Genomic DNA, 26,073 nt, shown 5'->3' on the forward strand with positions numbered 1-26,073 from the left:
GGATGCAACAGCTCACGTGTTGGGTTGAACCCAGTCACCCAACACCTTGAGACATCCTTTTTCCCAAACAAATAGTATCCAGTTAAATATAAGTTAAAATCTGATTCTGTGCCGGTGGCACTTGGGGACAGACTTGTGTTAGCTTTCAGTCCTGCAAGCAACAAACCACGATGCAGAGTTGAGCAGAGTTGAGCAGTTGAACAGAGGAACCTGTTCAGTATGTGGGCAAATACTGAGCTGTATCCCATTCTGAGACCAGTGTTACCAGTTTCATCCCTGGTGGTACCTTGCTGAATTCCTGTTAGTGTGCTTGTGAGTTGCCATATCCTCTGAGGTTGCTTTGCTGGGGTTTTTTTATTTTTTTTATAGCACAGGTATTTCTGCCTGCTTGAAATAAAGGAGATTGTGTCTTTGCTTCGAGTTACCCCATGAGTGATAAAAAGTCATTAGATAAATTTTTAAGCTAAAAACCAATCTGTAGTGGGTGGCTTTCCCTTTCTGCTCTGTTTACTCTATGACAGATAATACTGCAATAATGGTCATGGCATGGTTCAAAAATCTGCCAGTTGCCCATCTGAAAAAGGAATTTTTTTAGGGATGTTACCCTTTATATTCCACAACAACACTGAAACAGTAAATTGAGGCAAAGGAAAAAAAGTGTTCTAGAAAATCAAGAGCTCAATTGAGAAAATGTTGCTGAGCTAGTCATAGCTTTGAAGCAGGATGGGTTTATTTTTGATTGGTTTGGGGTTTTTTTTTGTTATAACAAAGTTGCATCAAACCAAGACTGCTGATGATCCTGGGCTACAGAATTCCCTTTCCAGCAGTGTGTGGTTGACCCTGGGAAATTCTAACTTCTGGCTAAGTAGGTTTGGGCTGCAGCTCTTATGCCAGCTGCTTCTCAGACCTAACAGTGGTGATTCACCCCAGTGAGCACTGGAAGGCAGAGTTAGTAAAGGCGTGCAGGGCATTCTTTGGGGCTGGAAGACATTTTGCTGAGGAAACAGTGGTGCTTTTATTATATGAATTAATGACTAGCTCTGGGTGTGCTTCCAGAGCCAGAGCATATTAGAATATTAACAAGGAGGTGCCATTCCCTTAAATCAGGCAAAGGAGTTAAACAGGATGTGGGTGGTTGCTGAACTTGGCTGTGGATACCCATAAAATAAGCAGGTAGAGAGGATTCCTCTGGGTGAAACAGAAATTGAGGAGATTTCTTGTTCAGCCCATAAGGGCAAAATCTATCAGCATTATTTAGGGCTTACCACGAAAGAGTGGTTTTGAGCAGACATATTCAGAATAATTACTTTGATTTCTTATGGATTCATATTCTCAAGAAGAATAACATCCCTGGCATTATTCTGGAATAGCTATCCCACTTTATGTTCATGTTGCAGTTTATTCTGGAATCATTTCTCCAGGAATTCTTGCCGCTGGGCTCCCTGTGCTGGGATCGCACTGGAAACATCTCCACTCCTTCCTTCTGCCCTCTTAGAAACATTTTGCAGGGAACTAGAAACAAAAGAGACTTCATGCTCATTTAGATTTTGTACAAGACTTCCTTTATTATAAATAAAGCTGCATGAGAAGATCTATACAAATTCAACAGTGTCCTGCTATAGAAGCAGCGGTTTAAGTACAGCATTGTCCATCAAGGAAGACCTTAGTCTGGAGAGTTCTGGTGTTATTGCCCATCTTGGCTGCATTGCCAAGGTTCATCTCTGTACTACAGTTTTGCTTCTGCGCTAACATGTTACACATAGACCCCTCCCCAATTCTAAAAAAAGACAAGTAATAAATAAAGCTGTTTACCAGGTAGGTTCTATGAGAGACAACTCCTCACTGAGCAGCAACAAAGCTGTTACAGGTGCCTAAAGTCTCATTTCTTCACCACAGAGAAAACACTGCAAAGACTTTGCATTAAAAATGGCTGGTGAACAATCATCCAATCCTGCTGCTTGAATACTGGATAAATTTTTGGATCATTCTGCTAAACTACATCTTTATACCCCTGTATATACCTGTATACAGAGCAACTTGGAAAGAGAGGAAACTCTTCTGTGGCTACTTAACAGTGAACACCCAACACTGCCCCTTAGAAGACATTCAGCTCCTGTACAGCAGTAATAACCTTAGACCAAGACATTTTCTAAGGGCAAATGGCTCCTGAGGCTATGCTGTAGATCAGTGGTTGCTATCAACCCACCACTAATTCCATTGCTTCACAGAGCCTGTAATAAAATATTAAAGCCACAAGTTGAGGGCTCAGGGAGTGGCTGGAAACCAGTGGAAGGCACTCAGAATTCATCTGTTGAATTCACCTAGTTAGCAAATGGCAAGAACAGTATTAAAAGTCCAGGACAGGCTGTTTACCTTCCCTTAGGATGTCTCACAGAGATACAGGCACTGCCAAAGAGATGTTTGTTACTCAGGTCATAAACAGTTTGGCTTTAAAAGAACGTTTTTCACTTTAAACCACACAATCTCACTTCTACTCCCATCCTTTAAAGCTGCATCCTGTGATTAACCAACCAGATTTCAATCAAGGCAGAACTGCCCATGGGCAACACTAAAATGGCTTAAGACATTTTTACTGGCTGGCAGCTGATGAAACTGAATTGTCTTATAAATCTTATTTTGTGAAATGTGAGCATGGGCTTTTACTAATAAGCTAGTATTTGGTGGGCAAAGATTTGATCCAGGAGAGACAAGGAAGTCCAAGGAATGATGTGCTTCACATCATGGCCTCCTTGTACCATGGCAGAGGTGTGGTCCAAAGAAACACTGTGTACCAGCCTCTCCTTTGATGGGACATGTCTGTACCTTTGGTTTGCAAGGAAGATCTCCACTCTGAGGCTGACTGAAGCACAGCTTATAATCACAGATAACATTTCCCCCCAACAGGTATGAGTGGGTCCCCTCACAGCCTAAATGCACAGACCAGATCACTTTAAAGGTGCTCAGGGCAAAATGAGCAAATTGCATGCAGGAAAACTAAGCCAAGCAATTTGCTTTCAGTGGAATCAAATCCATAAATTACTTGATTCAGCTCCAGCTTCTGTTCAACTAAACCCCATGGGAATACTTCAGGGTCAGTTTGGGCATAAGAGAGAACAGGCATGCAAGTACAGAAAACAAAGAACAAAGATTCAATCCACTTATCAGTTCAGGTTCCCTTTGAGTCTGAGCAGCAGTGCTTGGGGCTGTGTAAAGACGAGTTTGGGCACGTTTACAAGCCCTTTGCAACTGGTGTTGCAAAGCTTTGTTCTGACATTTTAATAGGGGAGTTACCTTATTCTGCTCAACAGCTTTTTCTTCTCATGGTCCTCCTGCTCAACCTTATATAAAAGTTATTTTTCAACTCTGAAAGTCATTTCCTGAGAGACCTGGGTCACAAATTTGTTTCTGTTCTTAGGACAGTCTAAATTTAGACTCCTGACAGGAAATGGCAGAGAAATTCTAGTTTCTCTCTGGCTTGGCTGGGAGCACATTTAGAAGCAACTTCAACCACAACTGCTCCAGCATGACCTGCCTGCCAGCAGTCCATGTAAAGCTGGGTCTTCTACAGGCACTTTGCAGTAAACCTGTGCAGGTAAAAATGGCAAATCACCTGGGTTTGCAAACAATTTACACAGCTTCTGAGGTAGCCTCCAGGCTCCAGTACTGACCCACCCTCCCTGTACCTCTGCTTGTCACTACCTGCTTGCCATGGCCCTTGAGATTGCTCCTGCTCTCTTTCCTACTGGGGAAAGCCTTCTTGGCTGTACTGAGGAAAGCCAGGGATTTACAGCACTCGTTAGCGTCAGCAATTAGTCCTGCCCTGTTGCTCTCCTGGCAGTCTTCCAGGCACTCATCACCAAGGATGCTGAAGCAAGCAGTGATGATCCAAGACTTTTCCTACTGTCATTACCCACCAGCCTCTTCTCCCCCATTCCTACCTACCCCTTACTTTCTGTTCAGAGACCCTACTTAACTACCTGTGTTAAAGCCAAGGGAGGCAGCACTTTGGGCATAGCTCTGCCACCAGCTGTGCTTTCTTATAAACCAGATGTGGAGACAGCAGTTACAGCTTTCTCTGCCTTTGTGTGTGAAGTGTCCCTCAGTGGTGGCAGGACAAAAAAGAGCAGTCACCAATGAGGTGATGAAACAGTTTTTTACTGGGAAAAGGGAAAGAGAAGACATGTCTGTGGAGAGTTTGCTTATGAACTGGATAAGGCTGGATAACAAGCTTCATGCTGTGTGCTGTTCCCAGCAGTGATAGAGGATTGAATCTTCTATCTGATGTGATAGAGAAGATTGATAAAAAGGGACCTGTGGAGTGATGATAAAAGCATCCCTGATGGGTCTTACCTCACAGAACCACCACCCTCTTGTAAACAGGATTAAGGGAAGCCCTAGTGTGAAACTTTGCAGGAAATCCTAGTGTGAGAAAATGGTAGGAAAGGCCCCCTAGCACTGGAGGCCAGGCTTCTGGGACTAGCATAAAGCAGTTATGCACTGGGGCCCTGGTTTGGACCCCAGACTCAGGAGGGTGAGGATCTCCTGAGTCCCCTCCTTCAGCAAAGCCACCTTGCTGGGGCTGGGCAGCCCACTGGCACAGATCTAACATGCTTCCTGTGGGATTTCAGGCATTTCCATTTCTGCAATGTTTTGGTTTTTGTTTTAGCATATGCCTCAAGATTCTCCCCTGGCCTGAAAGCCTGCAGCAGCTCTCCTCCTTTCCACTCCAGGCTCAGCAAATTAGAGTCTACTAGTGCAGGTCCTCAGAGCAGCAGTCTTTAAAAAGATTGAGGAGAATAGAATATATAAAGTAGCTTTTGCCTGCATATGTGGAGCAGAAGGGATGCAACATGGATCATAAGGCAGCTGCAAGCAGCGCTGCCCGGATCTACTACATGTGCATCTTTTTCATCCCTTCCTTCCCTGCTGGCCTTGGCCTAATTAAAACCATGTGCAGAGAGTCACACTCTCATTTGGAGGGTGATTGTTCACTCCTGCTACCAGACTTCTGAGATTGGCTTCGTTACAGGATCATTTTGGAGAACTGCTTCTTTTATGAAAGCAAAACTTACAGCAGTCATAGAATCAGAACAGTTTAGGCTGGAAGGGACCTTCAAAGATGATAGAGTTCAAGCCCTGCTTTTCCTTTCTCTCTAGCCTGCTCTCACGCCTTAGTGGCCCAAGGTAAGGAAAACAAACAACCTAAAATGTCAGAACCCAACAGTGGTGTTTCTTTTAGCTAAGATAATAAAAGTTCCTGTTCATTGATCCATACAAAATGGGCAGGAATATAAACCACTAGCCATGTTACCATGGAAGACTTGAATGAAATGGTCTGAAGACACAGGCCCTGCTCTGCTACATCCTCCCACAGGAGAAAAAAATGTGCACAGGTATTTTTGAAGGACAGGACAAGCCATTTAAGTTACTGCTGCAAGTCCAATTAAGAAGGCTTTTTCTTCTTCTTTTTTATTTTTTTAACTACGGTTCCCTTTTGAAGCTGTGCTTTATTTAAGGACCTCCATCCAGTCCAGATCTTGTGCATGACCCTCCTCATCTCCACACCAGCATGTAGACTTATGTTGCACTTCCAACTGGTGAAAGAGCTCTTGCCGTCTGCAAGCAGACAGGCTCCTTTGATCCCAAGATTCTGTCTCTGCTTCCCCCACCCTGTTCTTATCTACCCCTTCTGAAGGAAATGAAGTATTTGGCCACCATCACACCCCCACCCCCATTTGCATTGCAGGCATCTGAATAAATTACTTATATTTGTTGCTTACCACTGCTGTAGCATGACTGAGGGACAATAGAAAAAATACATTCTTAGCTGCATAAAACCAAGCACAGCAGTGGAACAGAAACCTACTTCACCACCACATCTTCCAGTTTCTCCCTATTCTCCCCCCCAAGCCTCTTCCTTTCAGCAGGAACCATGGCCCAGGGCTGGTTCAGCTTCAGACAAGAAGCTCTACTGGCAAAGTCAGTTGTCTCCAGGAGGCTTCAGAAAGCTGCCCTCTGGACTTGTGCTTAGAGTTTGGCTTTGGTTAAAGGGGTTCCTTATGGATCCCATTGGTGTGTGCAAGGGGAATGTGCACCGTGTACTCATTGATCAGTGCAGACATGTTCCTGAGCATCTCGTGGAACGTGTCCACCATCTTCCTGTAAATGTCCCTGCGTAGCACAAAGGGACGGAAAAGGTTGAGAGGCTCAGCCCTCTGAAATATGATGGGGAAACCCAGCTCTGCTGGCACCTTCCCATTGCCAATAAAGAAGTGATAAAGCTTCTTTTCTTGCAAACATTTCTCTAGGAATTTCAGCATGTCCTGTAGGCGGGCCTCCAGCTTTTCTGGGGCCCAGTCCTGGCTGGGACGTGCCTGCAGGAGATGCAGCAGCACTGTCTTCAGGTGGTAGTTGGTGAGCCCGCTGGGACCTGTGAGGCTGCACTGCTTCCCATGGAGGAAGGAGAGGATCTGAAGGCAGCTGACGTGGCAGGCATTGGCAGGCAGTGTTTTGGAGACCAGCTGGATGAACCTCCTCTCATACACTGCGAAGGTGAGAAACCAGTGGGTGCTGGAGGGGATGTCTGCTGCCAGGCTGCTCCGAGGGAAGTGGGAGATGAAGTAAACATCAGAGTTCTCATACTGCACCACAGGGGTGAGGTTGAAGGCAATCGATTTCCCCGATTTAAATTTTATCTTCAGGGCTCCTGGTGAGTCCAGGAGGCTGAAGGAAAGATCAAATTCATATTTGTGGGAGATTCTGTTCCAGGCCTTGGTGACAGCAATCTGGAACCACTTCATGACTTGGTCAGCATCCAGATATTGAGTATTTTTGAAGCACAGGAGGTCTTCCATCTCACTGCTGGGCCTGGTACTACTGACCTGGCTATGGAGGAGGCACAGCATATCTTCCCCTAGTTTAGTCTTGTCACAGATGCAACCCGGCGCATCCTCATCTGCCCTGCACACCTTGATAGTGCCATAACCTTGTTCATCTGGGGGAAAAGAGTCACCAGAGCACCAGGTCTGGCAGCGAAAGCAGTAAGGCTCCGGGGGAGCAAAAGGCACTATCAGATCACAGACGAAGGGTTTACGCACTCTCCAGTTCTCGTACATGCTCCCCACACCCATGCAATCTTCCACTTCCATGTCAGCATCCCGGTTACAAACGCTCCTCAAGGCCTCCAGCAGGTCATCTGCAAAGCCTTCCACCATCTCCCGCATCCTGGCCATGTCTCCCGTGGTACCCAGGATACGCTTCTCGTAGAAGCTGGCCAGGACAGCCTTGTCGGGCAAGGCCACTCCTTTAAATGCTTTCCCCAGGACTGCCATGTCATCCTCTTCTCCTCCTATGTCCTGCCAATTCCCTTCCTGGAAATCCTGCCTCCAGAGCTCGATCAGCAGGAAGATGACCATGGAGAGGGCAGTCCACATATCCCATCGGACCTTTTCCTCTTTGCTTTCCTCCACTACCACTGCAGCCTTTTCCAGAGCCTTCTGTGTGGCTTCCTGGTCTGCGATTTCCTGCTCCAAGCGCAACTGCTCCAGCCGCAGGCTCTCCTCCCGCTCCTTCATCTTCTGGATGATTTCTTCTGTGTTCTCGGGGACGGTGCCATTCTCCTTAGGGAAGAAGAGCGGGTGGTTGACAATAGCTGTAATCACCAGAAGGCACACCCGGAAGAGTCCCACGGGCATGGCAGTTCCTTCCCTGGAAGAGAAAGAAAGGTGAACTGACCCATGATTTGGAATATATTCCCTCAGGTACAAAAATGAAAAATAACTCCCCACTGCAATAAGAACTTGGACATCCTTTCCAGCCCTGGAAAAAATGCTTGAATCTAGAAACCACTAAGTGCACACCCATTTCTGCAAGTTATCAACCAACTTCCCAAAGAGGCTTTATCAGCTGGCAGTGAGGATTAAAGTGGCTCTTATCAAATGAACTTCAAAAAACAGAACTCTGAAGGCTCTTCCTGCTGTCAGCCCACTGCGATGCTGTTGGGCAGTATGGGAGGGCATGTCCTTCCTTTGCCTCTCCTTTAAAATTCCCGGGACAGAAAAGGAAAGAAATAAGCAGGCAGAACTTCCCCAGCTGTATAAAAGCAGGACTGGAGATGAGCACTGCTTTTCCTCAACAGAAAGTTAGTATTTCAGATGTGGCAGTGGCATAGGCAGGTCTGTCCTGGCCACGTTCCATGTTAAGCATGTCTGGGAACCTACACTGCCTGCCCAGATCAGGGCAACCTTTACTGCCCTGCTGGTGAGCTGCACCTGGGTGGGAACAAGCCTGCACAGTTTTGTGCTTCTACGCAGGCATTACAGGCAAAGCTCCTCCTGCCTTTCAGCACCATCAGGATCAGGCTGTGGCAATCCCTCCTGGCCCCAGGATGGCTCAGGATCGCAGTTCCCAGAAAAAAGGCACAGACAGAGACTCTGCTAAAATGGAAAGGGTTTCCTTTAGCCCAGTGGTTCTAAAAGCATCAGGCTGCTTATTTTTGGTGCTTACTACACTACTGACCCGTACTAGAACATTAGAATCTCATTTATGGCTTTGATCTAAGCCATCTCCCCCAAGCACCCCCTTAACAGCTGTGCTTGCAGCCAGCTCACTGCTATGGGCAGTGACCTCAATAAGGCTGTGAGCTCCGTGCCAGCCATGTGCCAGCAACAGCCCCGGGTGTCACCCCTTGCAAGGCCCTTGGCATGACTGAGACCACTAGGGTGTTTTGGAGTGGCTTTGTGTGGTTACTGGCTCTGCTGCTCCAACCTGACATTTAATAAAGCTTTCTGTGCCACGGGGCTCACAATGAAAGGATTTAATTCCCAGCTTTCTTGGATATGGTCCCCTTGCCAGGGTCTCTCCCTGGTGGTGACAAGGCCTCATAGAGGGCTGGGCCAGAGGGTACTCAGGCTAAAGCCTAAAGCCTGGGCTGTCTCCTCCCAGCTGGCATTTTTGTTTCTGGATGGCTGGCATCACTATCAAGAGCCCAAGTGCCTGCTCAGGGCAGTACAATCTGAAGTTGTCACCCACTGCTGTGATGTTGGAAGCTCACCAGTCCCCCTTTCTAGCAAAATCACCTCTCAGTCCTAGCACAAGAAGATCAGAAGGACAAGATGGACAAGCAGGGATATTTCTTCTTCCAGCTGGGAAATTTTAGAACAGCTGCTTTAATGTCTCAAAAGTGCTTGAGAGAGAAGGGTTTCTGTTACAGAAATAAAGTCTACCAATAACATACTTCATCAATCAGACCAGAAATAGCAATCTCATTCCTAAGTAATTCTGCTGTGGGAATGAAGCTGTTTCACAGACAGCCAAGAGATGGTGAGGCACTCTGTGTGCTCCAGGGGCTCAGGGCTGTAATTCCCACCCCCTGGAATAGCTCCTTCCTGGCTTGAACCCAGCATGTTTTGGTGCCACAGCAATCCTGCTGTCCCAGCATCTGGGCAAGAAGGAAAATATCTCTGGCAATCTCATTTATGCCTCCACAGGGCACACAATAAAGATAGATCCACCCCAGTGGACCTTGTTATTGTAACTGCACAACAAACTGCTGGTTTTGATTGCAGGAACCTGCATTTCCTCAATGTGAGCAGTTACTGTACATGGGAACTGTATCCTTCAGCACACAATTATCTTTGCTTATGAGAGGGCTGGGACTGGAATAACAAGGGAAGGGAACAGGATTGAGATGCATTGTTCAAGCAGCAAGAAAATTCACATGGTGCTCAGGATAATGCTCCATGCCCCTCCCTGTGTAACATTTACCAGCTACCCTTTTTTAGATCCCATGCACATGCATAGATGAATGTTCTTATGCAGACATTGCTCTGGAAATAGTTTGTGGCCCTATCTTGTCCTTTTTTACATTTACATTAACTCTTTAATTCATCAGGCAATGAATTAAAGCTGAATTAATGCCCAAATCTGGGTGTTCCAGTTATCCTGTGAGCTCCATGCCTGGCCACATTTTAAAAGTAAACTGGGGTCGCCCTGTATTGCAAAGGGCTTTATCAGTTTGCTGGGGCAGGGCAGGAAGTGCTGGTGAGTTCCTTTCCTTAGTGCTACCCTCTTGCAGACCACGTGTGCCTTCCAAGCTTAAAAATAACATGGCCAGGGGCCAGGTGCCTCCTTCTTGCAGTCTTGACCAGGATGACATCACTGCTCTGCTCTGCTAGACCACTGTCCCTGAAGATGAAATGTTTTACCCCATTACTTCTGAGGTGTGTAAGGCTGAAAGAAGTCAGCTTCCTTAGGATCTCCTTTCTCATTCCCAGCTGCCCATGGGCACACTGCTGGCACAGGTTACCTGTCCCAAAGCTCTGCCAGCAGCAGGGGTTAGGCCAGACACCCCCAGGTCCATCAGTGGCTGGCTCAGATGAATTCGCTGCAGGTCATACTGCCATGGTCATAGCTCATTCTGCAGCAACCTCTTCCCTCAGCAAGCACCACAGGCATCAGCCTCTGGAAACTGGAAGTGACAAATCTTCAGATCACATTGATTTGCAAGAGGCATGTCTGTTTTCAGCCCAGAGCAAGTTCTGCTGGTCAAAATTGCCCTTTTGCTACTGCAGCTACTCACTCCAGAAAATGAAGCCAAACATTAACCTCAGTTAAGGCTTAAGGTTAATGCTGCTCAGTGACCAAAGTCAGTGGAGCCTGGCCTTGGCAGCAGCCAGGGTGGTACGGGCAGAGCATTCCCACACCTCTCAGACACAGCTTTCCTGGCTAATATGAAAGACTCAATAATACAGGTGGAACCAGTAGCACTGCCTGCTACGGTGCTCCAGCATTCCCCATAACAAAGGCTGCTCTTTTCCCTTGCTTTTAACTTCAGCCCAAGCTATTTAAGTCTGATAAAAATATTTATGCCTGCTCAGGCTGAGACAGCTTTTGTGTGGGGAAGAGGGAGAGAGTCCAAACCTTTCCAAGCTTGAGACTAAGAAAGAGAAATGGCAATTTTTCAATCTACGCATAAAATTTAGCAACGTTTCAAATATGGGGGGGGGAAAATAAAAGGTATTCGTAAGTTTTAAAATAGCAAGTTCTCAAAGCAATCTGCAACCTTTTTTGAATTTCTCACCCTGACAGTTTTTTCCCATTTAGAGTATAAACAACATCTAGACTCAGTAACAGGCATACATCCTACCTATCTTTTGTAGACCCTCTTGTGGCAGTCCTGGGACTAAAGACCCCTTAGAGCGTGCTGTGGTCACAGGTAGGCCACCCCTGCCAGTAGCCAAAGTTGCCTCTGCTCCCTGGGCCAGGTGAGAATGCAAAGACCCCTCTTTTCTCCCGTGGGCACAAAGCAGGGAAAGGTGCAGGAAGACCAAAGAAAGCTGCTTGGGAAATAAAGAATGGCCAGGGTAGTGAAACCTCACTGTCTTGATGTGAAGCTGTCTCTGCTCACTGCCCAGCATGTGATGCTACTTGTTCAAACCTGCCTCTGACCCTAGAATTTGTTTCCTTCTGGGCTTTTCTGTGGCACTTACTGCTGTAGTGATTAGGGGCTTCCCCAAGTTTAGGGTCAATGACCACTCTGCACAGCCCTGGGAAGTGAGGGGGCAGACACCATCCCACCCCACAGCTGAGAGTGAGGTTTCAGAGAGATAAAAACAGCTGATCACGCTGTTGCCTGATTACAAACAATCAGCTGCATCCTGCAGCATTTGAGATGTTCAAAGGGTCCACCAAGAGCACCCACAGCCCTCCACCCTCAGCTCCCAGGCAGGTTACGTCTCATCCTTTCAAACCTGAAGCTGCCTCTCCAGCTGGAGGATCCCGACCAGCTCCAGAGCAGGTCCTGGATGATGCAGGAAGCCCCAAGAGAGGAAAGGGAATGATAATGCTGCTGTCATGCAGTTCAGGTTGGTGCCTTGAAGCCACAAGAAGAAGGAGGCCAGCTCTCACCCTAACTGATCTGAGAGCCCTTTGCTGCACAATTTACTAAAATTTGGCTTGCCTGGAGCATAGTTCCAGGTAGCACAGCATAAGGAAAAGGAAGCAGCACAGGAAGAAGCCTTCATAGAGCCAGGGCAGCAGCAGCTCCACTTTCAGTTTCTTCTCCTCCTCACCTGGGAGCATCACAGAGCTCATACAGGGTTTGTGTGGACCAGCCTGAAGCAGCTGCTGCCCTGTGGCAATGTGTGCCCTCTCCCAAGCCACCCTGTCACAGGGGATTTCCCTGAGGGGCAGCAAAGTCCTTCATGGAGATGATGATGCTCAAAGTCATAGCAATGTCCTGTCTCTTCTGGCTACATGTGCTTAATTTCTGATGACCCTAAGCCTTCTTCACACCCTTTTCCATAGCAGCTTCAGAACCTTTTGCCTCCTGCTCAGCCTGGCAAAGGAAAGAAAGAGATGGCAGCTTGCAGCTTGCCTCTGCAGGCTGCTCATGTGCTCTGAGCCCAGGTAACCCTCCACCTTCTCTGAAGACAAGGGAAAGTATTTCCCTTTCATTAACAGTGAACTTTCTTTACTCAGGAGTTCCTCATGCAGCTTTATTTTTTCAGCCATTTTGTTCCTCTAAATTTTGAATCATGGTAAGCAAAACATGCTCTGGCTGATGTTCTGCAATAAACCAGGCAGGAGTGAGCTGAAGCTTTGATTCTTAAATTGGAAAAAACCAAGTCAAGCCACTGAGTGCAGTTCAGTATTACACTGGAACACGCCAAGACATCACTTACAACACACTCGATTGCTTCCTGCAATCTGGCCGGCACAAAAGCCAATGAATAGGTGGCTGCTACATTGTGTTTTGCTTTGGTAGGCTGCAAGAAAAGAGGCATTTCAAGTAGATGATAGAAAATACAGCTGGTTGGGAGGCTTTTTTCATTGAAAGCTGCCAAATTTTTGAAACCAGAACTTTCATGGGAACAAATATGATTTCTGACTCTCTTATTGGGAAGGTCCTTGATGTTTGGAAAGGACTCTCCTACTTGTTTTGACTGCAGAGACTAACAGGTCAAACCAGGAACTAAATCTGCAACTGGGACTTTCTTACTGGGAAGATATGAACCTCAGTCTGAGGGGTTTCAGGCCCAGCCCAGCTGTGCTTCCTCGTGGTTGAACTTCTGGGAGCTCTGTGATGCCTTCTCTTGCTGTACAACAGTGAACAAATTACCTTCTGGCCTTTGAGTGTTCAATCCAAAAAAAGCTTCTGCTGCATATATGAAGGTCTAGCAAAGAATAAAACTTGGCTGAAAGCCCTTAGTAATGTGCAAGTATTACTGCCACATCTGCAGGTATTCACAGATAGGACCCAGCTGCCACTGAAAGAAATCATCGTTTCTCTTAGTGGGGACTACAAGCTCTGATTTGTAAGAAACTTGCACAATGACAGAGAAATGGGAATTACAGAGATGCACGTCAGTATTGCTGTTACTGCCCAAAACTTGGACAGATGCAGTTTCTTAGACAACCCCACGCCCACCCACACAGTGCACCCAGGACAGGCTCTTGCTCTCCCATCTCCTGAGCAGTCAGCTGCAGCACACACAGCCCAGACAGGAAAATAAGAGATAAAGATCCAACTCAGAGCCTGAGCAGCACCAACTTGTGCTGTTCTTTCAGCCTCTATGAACTAAGCTGTATGCAGGACATCAGTGGGATGAGATGTCAACTGGGACACAACAGTGCCAGCCACAGCAGCTCTAACTCATGTTCTGACTTGTTTTTCAGCATTCAATTAGTGCTACAGACAAAGTACTGAATTGCAGCTGCCAGCACCATCACAGTTGGTTCAGCACAGACAGGTGGGACTGGGCTCTGTCTTTGGCTCTCCACCAAAGTCTCAAGTGGGGAAGGACCAAATGCACCAATACACGAGGTGCAGGGGCCTGGATGTTGAGCCTGGTAACACAACCCCATTTAAAACCAGAACAAGCCAACTGGCCTGCACAGGACTACAGCAGTCAGGCATGGCACAGCAACTGCCTTCTAAACCATGCCTGGAAGCCACACCCCAGATTAGCTGTTTGGCCACAGCACACAGTTGGACAAGGCCACTTGCCTGACAGCTATTGTTCTGCTGTTTGACTGAGAACATGAGCCTTTCGTAATATCCATGGACATCCTGTCCCAGGCCTGCTGCAGTGCCAACGGGGTCAGTCGCGCAGCCCGTGTCGGACATCCTGCCCAACAGGTCTGCTGTGCGCTTTTGGAAAGAGTATTTTCCTCCTGGGGGTCACCAGATCAGGTATTTCCAAGGAAATGCTGATGCTCATCCTGTGTACAGGACTAGATAGCCCTCCCTTCCCACGGGCAGGCAGACCCGGGGGGAATAAACATGTGAGGGGTGAGGGGCACTGAGAGTGCTCTGGAAGCAGATACTGCTGTGAAGCCCCACGTCCAAATGAGAGATTTTGTCAACTTCTCTCCAGGCAGAGGAGTGCTTGACTGGCCCTAGGAAAGACAAGTAGTCTCCTGTCTTCCAGTCATGTACTGCCTTTGCCATCAGGAAGCTTTTTCTCAGGCCTTGTTAACTCTCCCTTGCTGCAATTTGAACCCCCTAACATTCCAGTGCCTACTGTGGGTACAAGTAGGACAGATTCTTTGTTTTCTTCTTGCAGTAGCACTTAGGATGTTCAGAGGCACTCCTGTCCTGCCTCAGCTTTCACTGTACACAGGTGCATTTACAAGCTGTTGCCATAAAATCCCACGGTTCCCCTTACCCCAAAGCCTAGACAGTACACAGTATTTTTCCTGGCTCAAAGGGAGCTATTTATCTTCTAGGGCTCTTTTCCAAAATGCAAAGAGATGTGGCACGTGTTAGATTTTCAGTTTTAGCATCAAGTGGGGATTTATTAGGCCCATTTCTAAGTCATTGTTTCTCAGTGCATACAGGTATCATGCCACTAATCAAAACACTAATCAAAACATGATCCTCTTCCTGCCCCAGGAGCCAGTAGCCACCATTAAAGGCAGCTTTAACAAGTAATGAGTAACGCAGAGACTCGTCATGTCCCCAAAGCACTCACTGTTTACTCCATGCAAGGCTGGACCCAAGAGAGGGTGCCCATGGAGACCAGGAGACAGCCAACAGCATGAGGAGTGTGTTACTCAGCATCCTGCTCATTGCCTGAATGTGTTTTTATTGCTTTTTGATTATGCAAGGCAGCTTAGCTCTCGTTAGCCCTCTGCTATGGCCAAGAAGGAGTTTTACAAATTGGAACATAGTGTTGGCTGCAGGAGAGGCAGGAGGGCAAAGGTAGGAAGTTATGTATGTTAGGAAGTATCACAGTATGTTATGTGACTCCCACCCACCTATTGAGCTGTTGTAGTAGGACCACAGCCAGGAACAGCCTGTGTTTTTAAGACAAATAAATTTTGTTTGGTTTTGTCCATTAATAGTGAGGAAAACAACTGGAGTAAACCAAACTTTTGTGGGTTTTGTTGGTTTTGGGTTCTTTTTTTTTAAGAGGAGAAAAGACACAGGCAAAGAAAAAACCCCTTAGCTTACCACCCTTACCAGCACCCTCCTCCTCCAACCCAATGTGATGGGAGCCTGGGCAACAGTTGGTCATTCCTTTGCACAATCCTTCATCAGCACAGATGGACAAACACCCCTGCTGCTCCACCAAAAGCCTGACAGTCAACCACCATGGATGGAGCACTGTCACTGCACAGATCCTCTCTGGCCTCCACCTGGTGTTCATGCTGGGCCCTGCTCTGACTGTCACCCCCTCAGCCACACAACAGCTCCTTGCACGTCAGGCAGCCATGGCTCATGGGTCCCACCTGGCAGTCACCTAGGGAGAGGAGGTAGAGGAGGTGAATAGAGAAAGAGATCAATTGCCAAGATGTTTATTTAAATCTGTCCTCCTTTCCCCCACTTAATTCTCAGCAAGGTGGAAAAACCCCACACCAGTGTTGTTAAATCAGGCAGTGGTTACTCTGGCTCTCCTCATCCTGTGGTAAGCATATGCATCCTTGTACATTCAACTTCACCGTGCACCCACTGGAACAAATGCTTTGGTATTAAAATTATTGGTGGAAGCATTATTAGAAAGTTGATTTCCCAGCAGGGATACAGCACTCCAGCGCATCTCAGAAGAGCACATGTGGATGTTGGCAGGGCTCAGATATGACTCACAGAGTGATTACATTTTACATGTGAAACTATGAAGTCCCATTTCAGTCATGAACAATGAGCACTTACATATTATAGACAGTAGAAAGCACAGCAGTCACCAGACACTTCCACACTGAGACGCTGAACAAAAACACAGCAAAAAGAAATTATCATCTTGGGTTGGGAATTTGGCTGATCTGAGATCTTCTACTCCATCACAGTCTTGACTCAGTTACAAAGCCACACTAATAGGTCAGGAAACCTGCAGGCCCAAGTATCTGCTTAAACAGGACCCAAAACTACTGGATGGGATTGAAGGTTTGTGTGATATTGGACCATTGTTTTGCTAACTAGTCACTGCTGTTTGTATTCAAACAATAGGGAAAGAACTGTATTTAAAAGCTGGCTATTGTTGCCAAAACGTCACCACAGAAATCAAAAGCAATGCTTTATTCTATTGCCTGAAATTCCAGCTTTTTTTTTTTTTAAACACAATATAGTTCTTTAAATAAACTAAAAAACAAAACACAACCCAACTGACTGGGAAAGCCCCTGCAGGGATGGGTAGAGGGTGTGGAAGGAAGAGAGAACAAGAGCACTTTTACTGCATTGCCCCATTTCCTTGCCCCTCACCAAGATGACTCCCTGATCTAAGCAGAGACACTGGGCATTGCACACAGTCTCTGAGAAAGAATCAAACCCTCCTTCTTCATTACCTAGTGACTCCACAACACAAATGCTTTGGGAAGCAGAAATCCCAGTCTTGGCTCATTTGCCATAAACCTAAAAACTGCCAAGGCAGACGCATGCACAAAAATATGTTGGCTGCAGAGTACTTCTGGCTAATTCTGCTCTTCAAAATGAGTTTGAATAAACAAAAAGCAGCAGAAGAAAGCAAAGTCATACAAGAAAACAAACTGCCCCACTTCCCTACAATATTTCCGTGAAACTCATCTTTTCAGCACCCGTGGCCACCAACCCAGAGCCATTTTCACCCAAGGGAATGACTCAGAGACAGCCTATTGCCACATGCACTCATGTTTAATAATTTTCATGTGCTCTCTGCTCAGTCCCCTCTTCTTACCAAGAAAAGGAAACATCTCTAAGCTCTTTGTTTTGCTGAAGAATTTGTAAACTGAATGCTGGGAAGAAAAACTCTAAGACGACTCAAGGGGAAAGGAGCGATGTAACTTGCAGTGCTGCAGCAGAAATATCACACACACATATATTAAGGTTGTGAAGCCACGTGGTTTTCATTTGGGATGTGTGGGGTGAGCACATACGGTTGCTTTCTTTATACCCTAAGCACAACAAAGGAAGGCTTTGTTTGAAAGCCAAGGGACAGCCTCTCTCTCACTTAAAGGCTAAGTTACAACGCAATGGGAACTGTGAGTCAGAGCTCTGGGGCCCCTGCTCACAGGCACAAACCCCCTCTGCTGCAGCAGGCAAGGAGCTCAGCAAGGAGCAGAGCCTCCAGCTCCACACGGGAGACCCAAAGCATCCAGGACTAGCAGCAAACACAAGGCTGAGCTGAGAGCACGTGTGGTGGATGGCTTAGCACACAAATACATCCCTTTCAGTCAACATTTCTGCCTGCAACTCTGTCAGAGCGTGAGATCATAACCCTGCTCCTATTCCAAGAGCACGATGCAGCTATGAGTCAACAGGAAGGTGGGATAAACATAATCCAAGCACCTTCAGACCATCTTTTGATTTTGGCTGCAGAAGAGCACGGCCATGATTCTTAGACTGAGCATAGCTAGGTGGGAGCTGAGCAAAGTAGCTCACTACGTGAGACCACACTAGAGCTCTGTCCTTAAGTCACCTACTATGCCAGATAATTTGTGTCATTGTGTGTTACAGGAGGGGAGGGTCACCTGATGGATTCCAGCTACCCAAAATAAAGACATCCCTTCCATTCTTGCCCCTGCAAGACTGGAAGATAAGGGCAAGTCTTAATTACCATGAATGAGTTGCAATCTGCAGTGCAGAGGTGTCTGTGTGCTGCTGAAACTTCAAGTATTTTCCCTCACATTTCCAATAGTCCCAATGTATTTGGTTGCTAAATCCCCAGAGGGCTTTAGAAATCAAATTCTCCTCTGAAACCAGTGGTAGAAAGGCACCTGAACATCCAGGAGGAAACAGATTAGGATTGAAGCATTCTGGGTGCAGATGCAGAACACCAAGCCCCTCTGAGAAGCATTATAGTGTGAATATCAAGTGTGGTATTTTAAGCTTGAGAACATCTCCTTAGCTCTGCCTCTGGTATGAGTTAACACTCTATAAGAGCTTAAAAAATAGGAGGAAAAAGAGGTCTGAAAAAGCAATAGAGTTTCTTCCCTCTGCCTACATGCATGGCTTACACTGTGCCTCCATGATTTCTGGCAAGTCTCTGTTTACTTTGTTCTGAAAAGCTTCCAGCAAATCTCTGTCTCCCAAGGCAGTCTAGACTGCTGCTTAGCTGCCCCTACCTGCAGGAAAGTCTCCTTATCACTGCATGTGCTTTCTCCAAAACAAGCTGTTTGGATCCCTGCTGGGATCCTGGCACAGGCAGGTGGTATCTTGTCTTACTGAGCTACTCTACCTCCTCCCAAACAGCATGGGAACCATTTGCTCCCACTCCTCATCAGGTGCTCACCACTCACCACCAAACCCTCTTCAACTTGGAAGAGCTGAAAGCAAGGCACTCTCAAGCCAATTTACATTGGTTTTTCTTGGTTTTACCACAAACTCTACCTTTTCAACTGAAAGCACTCACCATCCCCAGAGGCAACCCAGGGAGAGATGAGCTGAGCCACACAGGTGGCTCAGCTGTCATCTTATAACTCATGTCCCTTTTCCTGCTCAGGCACAAGAACATTCTCTACGTGCTCTTCCCCTGGTTTCAAAAGTGAAGGAACAGTAACAGTTTTCCTTTGCCAGGCAACCAGAACAACCCAATGAGTTGGAGACTGTGCCTAGCAGGGCTTAAAGTCTGCAACAGCTGGCTGCAATGGTCCTCATCCTTGCCAATATCATGCTTGGTTTTTCTGAGCCACATCCATGGCAGTGGGATGCATCAGATGTTTTCCATATAACTGCTGAAAAAGCATCTCTGCCTTGAGGCAAATATTGCTGATACAAATAATGTGCTAGATCAGCCAGAAAAACCTGCCTCTGGAGGAGGGATAATAATGAAACATGGCGAATGGAAAGGAAAAAGAGAAAGAGCTTCATTTACACACAGGAGAATGGCAGTGGGCCAGCTCTCACAGCTTTGATCCGGGCTGGCTGGAGGAGCATGCCAGGGAACTCTCTGAGCTGAGCTTTGCTAGAGCAGAGCTGTTTGAACTCTGTGATGGGAAAAAGGGGACAGACACCACCCAACACAGATCCAGAATAAATAAGTAAAAAAAAAAAAAAAATCATGTGGAGTGCATGAGCTAACAGGTACTCAGAGCTGTAGCAGGACATTGTGGCAGCCAGGAGTGCTGCTCTGGCAGCTCCCTCTGTCATCAGCTTCAGTTCTTGCCCTCCCACCACTGCTACCCATAGAGCCTCCTGTCACGCACTCGCAGAGCAGCACTGCCAGACATCTTGGTTTCACCCAGTTCTCCTTTCAGTGTGTTTTAGGGGTTTTCATACAAACATGAAAACTCTACATGTCGCTGGCTTGTGAAAGCACTATTTCACTTTGTCTGCCTCTGCTGTCACCCTTGATCATCTGGAAGTTGTCCAGGCACTTCCAGGCATCTGCTCTCCCTCTATCACTTAGAAGAGGGGAATTCCAGTACTTTCCCAGTCTGGGTAAGGTACTTCTGTCAAGTTCTCCTCCGCAGCAGAAAATGCATCAGTAGCTCATGTCAGCAAAGCTTTGGACCCTTTTGTTCCCCTCAGCCATCACTCTCTGAGTAGACCCCAACTGTACCAAGCAGTCAGGTAAGACCAATTTTATATTGAAAGTCCAAAAGGGAGAGGCTTTTAACACTGATCTTCCACACTGAAGCCATTTCCAAATTAAACCTTCACAACATTGCTATTTTAGTTTTGCAAGAAGCTGTCTGTACCTCACTGCTGGGAACATTTCTAAACTATGAGCCACACCAATTTCCTTTCAGCATTTCTGCTGCAAGGCTCAAGATCTCCTAGTGAGAGCCCATGAAGAAGCCTGTTTAAATCACATCAAATCTGGAAGGAAGAATGACCCCTGGAGCACTTACCTGCTACACAGCTTTGCAGGTGCTCATTAAACTTCGCATTACTACCATCACCGTGATGCAGAGAAGACTAAATTCAGTCACCCGCCACTGAAGCACAGCCAGGAAGTCTGCAAAGCACAGAGAATGAATGAGGAAGTGCAGGCAGAAAATGGGTACATAATGCAGTTATCCAAATTACAGATTGATTAAAAGAGAGATTAACTCGACCCCTTACCTAATAAAATGATCATAAAAGCTCAAGAGACCAGGAATAATCAGTTTGAAGTGATCAGGGAAGAGTTAAAATGCTGCTTCTCCCATGGGTGTCGGCAAGCAAGGACTTCCCTCCTCTGACTCCATCCTCACCCACCAGCACTCTCCTTTTAAAATGGATTAGGGTCAAATGAGCAGCTGCATAAGTGAAAGGGCTGGGACAGTTTTGTCTGGGATTGGTTTGTCTAGAAAAGGCATCTAGCTTCTGTAAGCAGCTTGTAAGGTAGAAATACTTGCTCGGGGAGTTGGGTTTACAGAGCTAATGGGAGAAACAGAAAACAGAAGAGGCAGGAAGCAAGGGTAAGAGCACAGGAAGATGTGAAACGCAGAACCGCAAAAGATAAACTACAATATTTTAGGATAGAGAAGTGAAGAAATTTTATATGCAACAGGAAACAACCAGGAGGAGGAGAAGACCAAACAAGCTGGTTGCAGGCAGAGAACAGAGACATTCTTCTTCCCCAGCTGCACACAAATGGGCTAGGGAGGAAGAATGCACCACCCTCATTTCCAGTTACCACCACTTCAAACCTTCCCGCTGTCCTCGTCCAAAGCCTGATGAAATGATCAGTGTGGGCTGAACTGAGTTTGAAGCCCTTTTAATGGCTCAGCATTAAGTTGATGCATCCTTGCTCTCTTGAACTCCTTCAGATCACTCCCTCCCACGTACCTGCTTTGACCAGACAGTGTGTACAGTTTCACTTCTCTGTTTCCATCTTCCACTGTGAGGCCAAATTGGGCAAATGGGCTCTGCCCAGCCCTCCCATCTTGCAGAGCTGCTGGTGCCTCTGCTCAACTGGTGTGCCACAACACCACCAGCAGCAGCACAGTCTGCTGAACACAGGAGAAAGACACCCCAAGCCCCAAAGGTCTGGATCTGCACTGTAATATCCCAGTGGATATTTGTAAACCCTCAGGGCCTGCAATGTCTGGTCTTGTGGTGGCTCAGGGCCAGTGAGGTAGAGCAGGTGTGTCTGCTTGGAGGAAAGGAGCTATTAAATGCTGGGCAGGAACTGCTTCTATGGGGCATACGATTCACTTGTTAAGATAATTTTTAAATTTCAAAAGAGAGAGTTTAAGTTAGGGTCTCCCTCAACTTTGTACATGTTGCAGAGACCTTGACTAAGCCTTATAGGTTGGTCAAGGTCTGGAAGGCCAAAATTATATCTCTCCAGAACCTCCAGGCTGAACAACTCTCTCAGCCTGTTTTGATAGGAGAGGTGCTGCAGCACTGTGATCATCTTTGTGGCCTCCTTTGTACCTGCTCCAAGAGTTACATGTCCTTCCTGTGCTGAGAGCCCCAGAGATGGATGCAGCACTGCGGGTAGAGTCTCAGCAGAGTGGAGCAGAGGGGCAGAATCCCCTACCTCAACCTGCTGGCCATGCTGCTTTGGATGCAGCCCAGGACACGTTTGGCTTTCTGGGCTGTGGGCACACATTGATGCGTTGGTCCAGTTTTTCATTCAGAGAGACCCCAAGTCATTCTCCACAGGGCTGCTCTCAGTGAGTTCTCCCAGTCTGTCCTCATATCTGGGGTTGCCCCAAACCAGGTGCAGCATCTTGTACTTGGCTTTGTTGAACTTCCTGAGACTCCTGTGGGCCCACCTCTCAAGCTTGTCCAGGTCTCCCTGGACGCCATCCCTTCCCTCTGTTGTACCAACAGCACCACTCAGGTGCGTGTCATCTGCAAAGCTGCTGAGGGGGCACTTGATCTCACTATGCCACTGATCCAGGTATTAAGGACACCATTCCCTGAGGGACACGATTGTCTCTAACCTGGACAGAGAGCCAATGACCATAACTCTCTGGATGTGTCCATCCAGCCAAATCCTTATCCGCTGAACAATCAACCGTTCCAATTCATTCTCTCCAATTTGGAGATGAGGATATCTTATGGAATCATGTCAAAGGTCTTACAGAAGTCTACATTAATCTGTCTTCTCTTGCAAACATTGCAGTCACTCCATCATAGAAGGCCACCAGATTGGTCAGGCATGATTTGCCCTCAGTCAAGCCACGCTGGCTACCTCAAATCACCTCTTTTTCTTGCATAAGCCTTCCTAACACTGCGTCCATGAGGAAGTCTGAGCAGCCCAGCACAATGTTTGTTTTGAGCCCGCCCTATATGAGAGCCTCCTCTCCTTGACAGAAATGAAAGCTGTCCCTGCTCCAGCGAAGCTCAGCAGCTGATCTGGCCTTCAGGTCATGGCAGTAAAACCTGTTTGTTTTGCTGCTGGTCAAGGTTGGCTCAGCAAGCTTTGCATGGCCCACGTGTGTGTGTAAGAATAAACAAGCTAAAAAAAGAGTCCTGCTGCAGCTACACCCCAGGCCAGCTCTCCATCCCTCAAGCTGCTTGAAGGTTGGCCACCTGCCTCCCTGCCCGCCCCAAGGAGTGAGCAGGCAGAAGGTTTTGCTTACACAGCTGAGCCCACATCCCTGCAAAACCTGGAATTCATGGTTGGGCACATGACAGTGCTGCCCAGTGCACACCCTGGCCACGTTCTCTCCCTCCAGCCTGGAAACCAGAGTCTCTACCTCTCTCCGCCACCCAACAATTACAAGTGCTGATGGAAAATATGCTGCCTGGCAGCAAACCTGCTTTTTCCCCAGTATAAATGAATTGGAATAACACTTGGGAGAGAAAAAGCTGGCCCACCCAACAGTCCATTTTAAAGGGGATCTAAAAGAACAAGCCAGAAACTTTTTTCAGCTTCCTTTTCCATTGCACCATTGCTATAGATTGCAACTGCAATTCTGCAGAGCAGAGCGAGCAGGACACGACAGCACAGGACAGCAGGGAGACTCAGGCAGGCTCTTCATGGAGCTCATATACTGTGTCAATTCATTTGCAGGCAAGCCCAAGATACTGAAACCACAGTCAACAGGTAGACAGTTGCAAAAGCCAGACTAAAATTGTCCTTTGGAAAACCATACAGTTTTACGTAAAAAACAAACTCAGAAACTAGTGAGATCAGCTTGTGAAACACCAGTGTTAGGTTTCTGTGGATCAGGTTCCTTTCCAGTGTTAGTCATTGTCATGCAAGAAGAATCACAAGCATTGGCATTCCTCTGAGACATCATGCAGAGACACACAGGAGCTCTTATTGCCATGGATAGCACCAACAAAAAAACAAAACAGGAGCAGTACTGCCCTAGTCATCAGATGGCCCAAAACAATTATTCAGGAAAACCAAATTCCTCAGTCCCTGACCAGGGCTATTTAGTCTGACTTGAGGAGGAAAAAGAAGTGTTTAAAAAAAAAGAAGAAAAAACAAAAGAAGGGGAAAAAAAGGGTTCTTAGTATATAGTAATGCTCCAAGCAACAAAAAGAGGAACTGTCTTACAGGTGAGGGGCCACCACCTGAGCTCTTGATAAAGAAGTTGAGTGCCTTTGGTGTGCACAGGACGCTTCTTCCTTGCAGATGCTACTGGTGTGGACACAAATAGATCACTGAATCCTATACACACCAGTCATGCAAGCAAAAAATAGTGTCATCTACAGCTGGGAGCCAAGAAACCCTGAGGACTGGTCCCAGTACTCACACTGGTTCTCTGAATTTGGGAAATCAATCCACCTTTCTCCACATCTGTGGCAATCACACTTAATATGTGCAGTTCCCATGTGAGAGCAGCATGAAGCATCTATTGTGCTGAAAACAAAGTTGAAGAGAAGGCTTGAAGCTTTTATTCCTGATTTGTATGCTGTACTTTTGTTTGAGGACTGACAGAACCCCTTTCACTTATACTAAGGAAAATCTGATTTTAAAAGCAGATGGCCATGAAGGTGGCCAGAATCACTTTAGTCAGAGCTGCAGAAGAGCATTACTATCATCAGCAAACCAAACTAAAAAACCTCACACAACACAATATGCTGCACTACAGTGGCTCTCCTGTCCAAGTGCTGCCTTCATGGTAGCTCAGGTCCTTGCCTGGCAGCTCATGGCAAACACTTGTGCCTGAAGGACACACATGGGGTATGGGCGAGGCCTACAGCCCTCATTAAAAACATATGAATAGTAATGTTCACTCAGAGACTGCTCGTCTTGCCTGACCACGTAAAGATGCCAGTAGCAACATGTCCTATTTTCCTGAAGGATTTTATCATGGCAGTTCCCAAGAGAACTGCTTCAGTGGGAGACTGCCAAGTTGAAGAGGCAGAGGCCAGTAAGGCTTGCATTCTGCACATCAGTTTTACAGCCCATGGACTTCCAGTATCTTCTAGCATCCAGGACTTCCAGTCCTGGCTCACTCTGCTTTGAGCTACAAATACCTGCTAGCCACCTTCAGAAACATGCCTACACGCACGAAGAGCAGCTCTACTGAAAGTATCCCTCCAGCTCCACTGAAAGCTTCACTCCTCTCTGTGCTCTTTAGGGAGATGTTGTGTATCTCAGAAGGAAGAAGTTTTACACCCATGCTGCGTAACACTGAACACGCAGCGAGGCTCAGTGATGCATTTTGCATGGACTGCACATGTCCGAGGTCAGCGCTGGCCCCAGGACACCTCGGGCTGTGTCACCAGCAAAGGGCGATGGCCGAGAGGTCTCTGTTCCCTCGGCTCGGTCCCGCCGAGTCCCGGAGGGGCTGCGGCCGCTCTCCCGCCGCCCGGCGCGTTCGGCGCCCGCCTGGGCTGCAGGGAGAGGGATGCCCAAAGCTCTGCAGGAACTTCGGTGGGCGCAGTATCCCCTCCCAGAGGCCCGACCCTGCCTGTGCCCCGGTACCCACCGAGACGGAGAACACGCACAAAACAAAAGTCACCCCGTCAGGAGAACCCGGGGACAGCCACCAACGCGACCCGCCGCGGGCAGCCCGCACGGCCGCTCCGTCCCGACCCGCATCCCCCTTAGCCCCGGGCGCGCTCCGGGGCCCCGGACACACTCACCGGGCCGGGCCGGGCCGGGCCGGGCCGGTCGGCGGCCCCGCTCCGGGCGCTCCGCGCTCACCGGCGCTGTCGGCGCGGCTCCGGCTCCGCGCGGCGAGGGGCAGGAGCCCGCCCCGCCCGGGCTGCCGCTGCTCTCTGGTTTGCTGCTTCTCTCCTCCTTCAAGCCACCCCCGCCAGCCCTAGGAGCCGAGCCGTGCCCCGGCGGGCGGCAGCGAGCTGTGTGATCTCCCCCTCGGCTCCCCCATTAGCTTCCCAGATGGTGTTGGACCGAGGGCACGGCGGACGGAGAGGAAATGCGCTCATCTTGCTTCTCGGATGTGTTCTGACCTCCTGGTGGTCGTGCCTGAAAGTCAGGAAAGCAGCTGAAACACGGAACCTCGTGTACTGTTCTTATCAAAGCAAAGGAGTAGATCTCGGAACTGCTGACCCATTTTCGTGCTCCAAGCTGGCACAAGTAAAAAGCTGTGGAGCTGCTGACATCCTTCCCCAGAAGTGGCCCAGAAGTGGTACTAGTTTGTCTAGAATCATTGTGTATCCTGAGTTGGAGGGGACCCACAGGGTCAGTGCCTGGCTCTGCACATGACAACCCCACCATGTGCCTGACAGTTTGTCCGAACGCTTTTTGAATTCTGACAGGCTCGGTCCTAGTAGGGATGAGGGAACTGAGGCAC

At 47.7% G+C, this 26,073-nt stretch overlaps 1 protein-coding gene across 5 annotated transcripts; it reads right to left on the bottom strand.

The window, feature by feature from the left end:
• Positions 1-1,539: 1,539 nt before the first annotated feature.
• On the bottom strand, positions 1,540-25,425 carry LOC119702595 (inositol 1,4,5-trisphosphate receptor interacting protein). Of its 5 annotated transcripts, XR_005257389.1 has the most exons (4): positions 20,483-24,057; positions 20,269-20,375; positions 16,157-16,210; positions 13,218-15,746 (listed from the first exon to the last, which is right to left on the bottom strand). XR_005257389.1 is itself a non-coding variant. In XM_038140888.1 (3 exons), exon 3 carries the CDS (start codon positions 7,692-7,694, stop codon positions 6,045-6,047), a length of 1,650 nt encoding a protein of 549 aa, XP_037996816.1. In that variant the 5' UTR covers positions 7,695-7,707; positions 20,269-20,375; positions 25,403-25,425; the 3' UTR covers positions 1,540-6,044. The 5 variants fall into 5 exon arrangements, 3 of the variants coding, with proteins under 3 accessions (XP_037996816.1, XP_037996815.1, XP_037996817.1); XM_038140888.1 differs by lacking the exons at positions 13,218-15,746; positions 16,157-16,210; positions 20,483-24,057 and adding exons at positions 1,540-7,707; positions 25,403-25,425; XM_038140887.1 differs by lacking the exons at positions 13,218-15,746; positions 16,157-16,210 and adding an exon at positions 1,540-7,707 and having other exon boundaries at positions 20,483-24,048.
• Positions 25,426-26,073: the final 648 nt, after the last annotated feature.

The sequence above is a fragment of the Motacilla alba genome, chromosome 6 (assembly GCF_015832195.1).
Source record: "Motacilla alba alba isolate MOTALB_02 chromosome 6, Motacilla_alba_V1.0_pri, whole genome shotgun sequence".
NCBI classification, from domain to species: domain Eukaryota; kingdom Metazoa; phylum Chordata; class Aves; order Passeriformes; family Motacillidae; genus Motacilla; species Motacilla alba.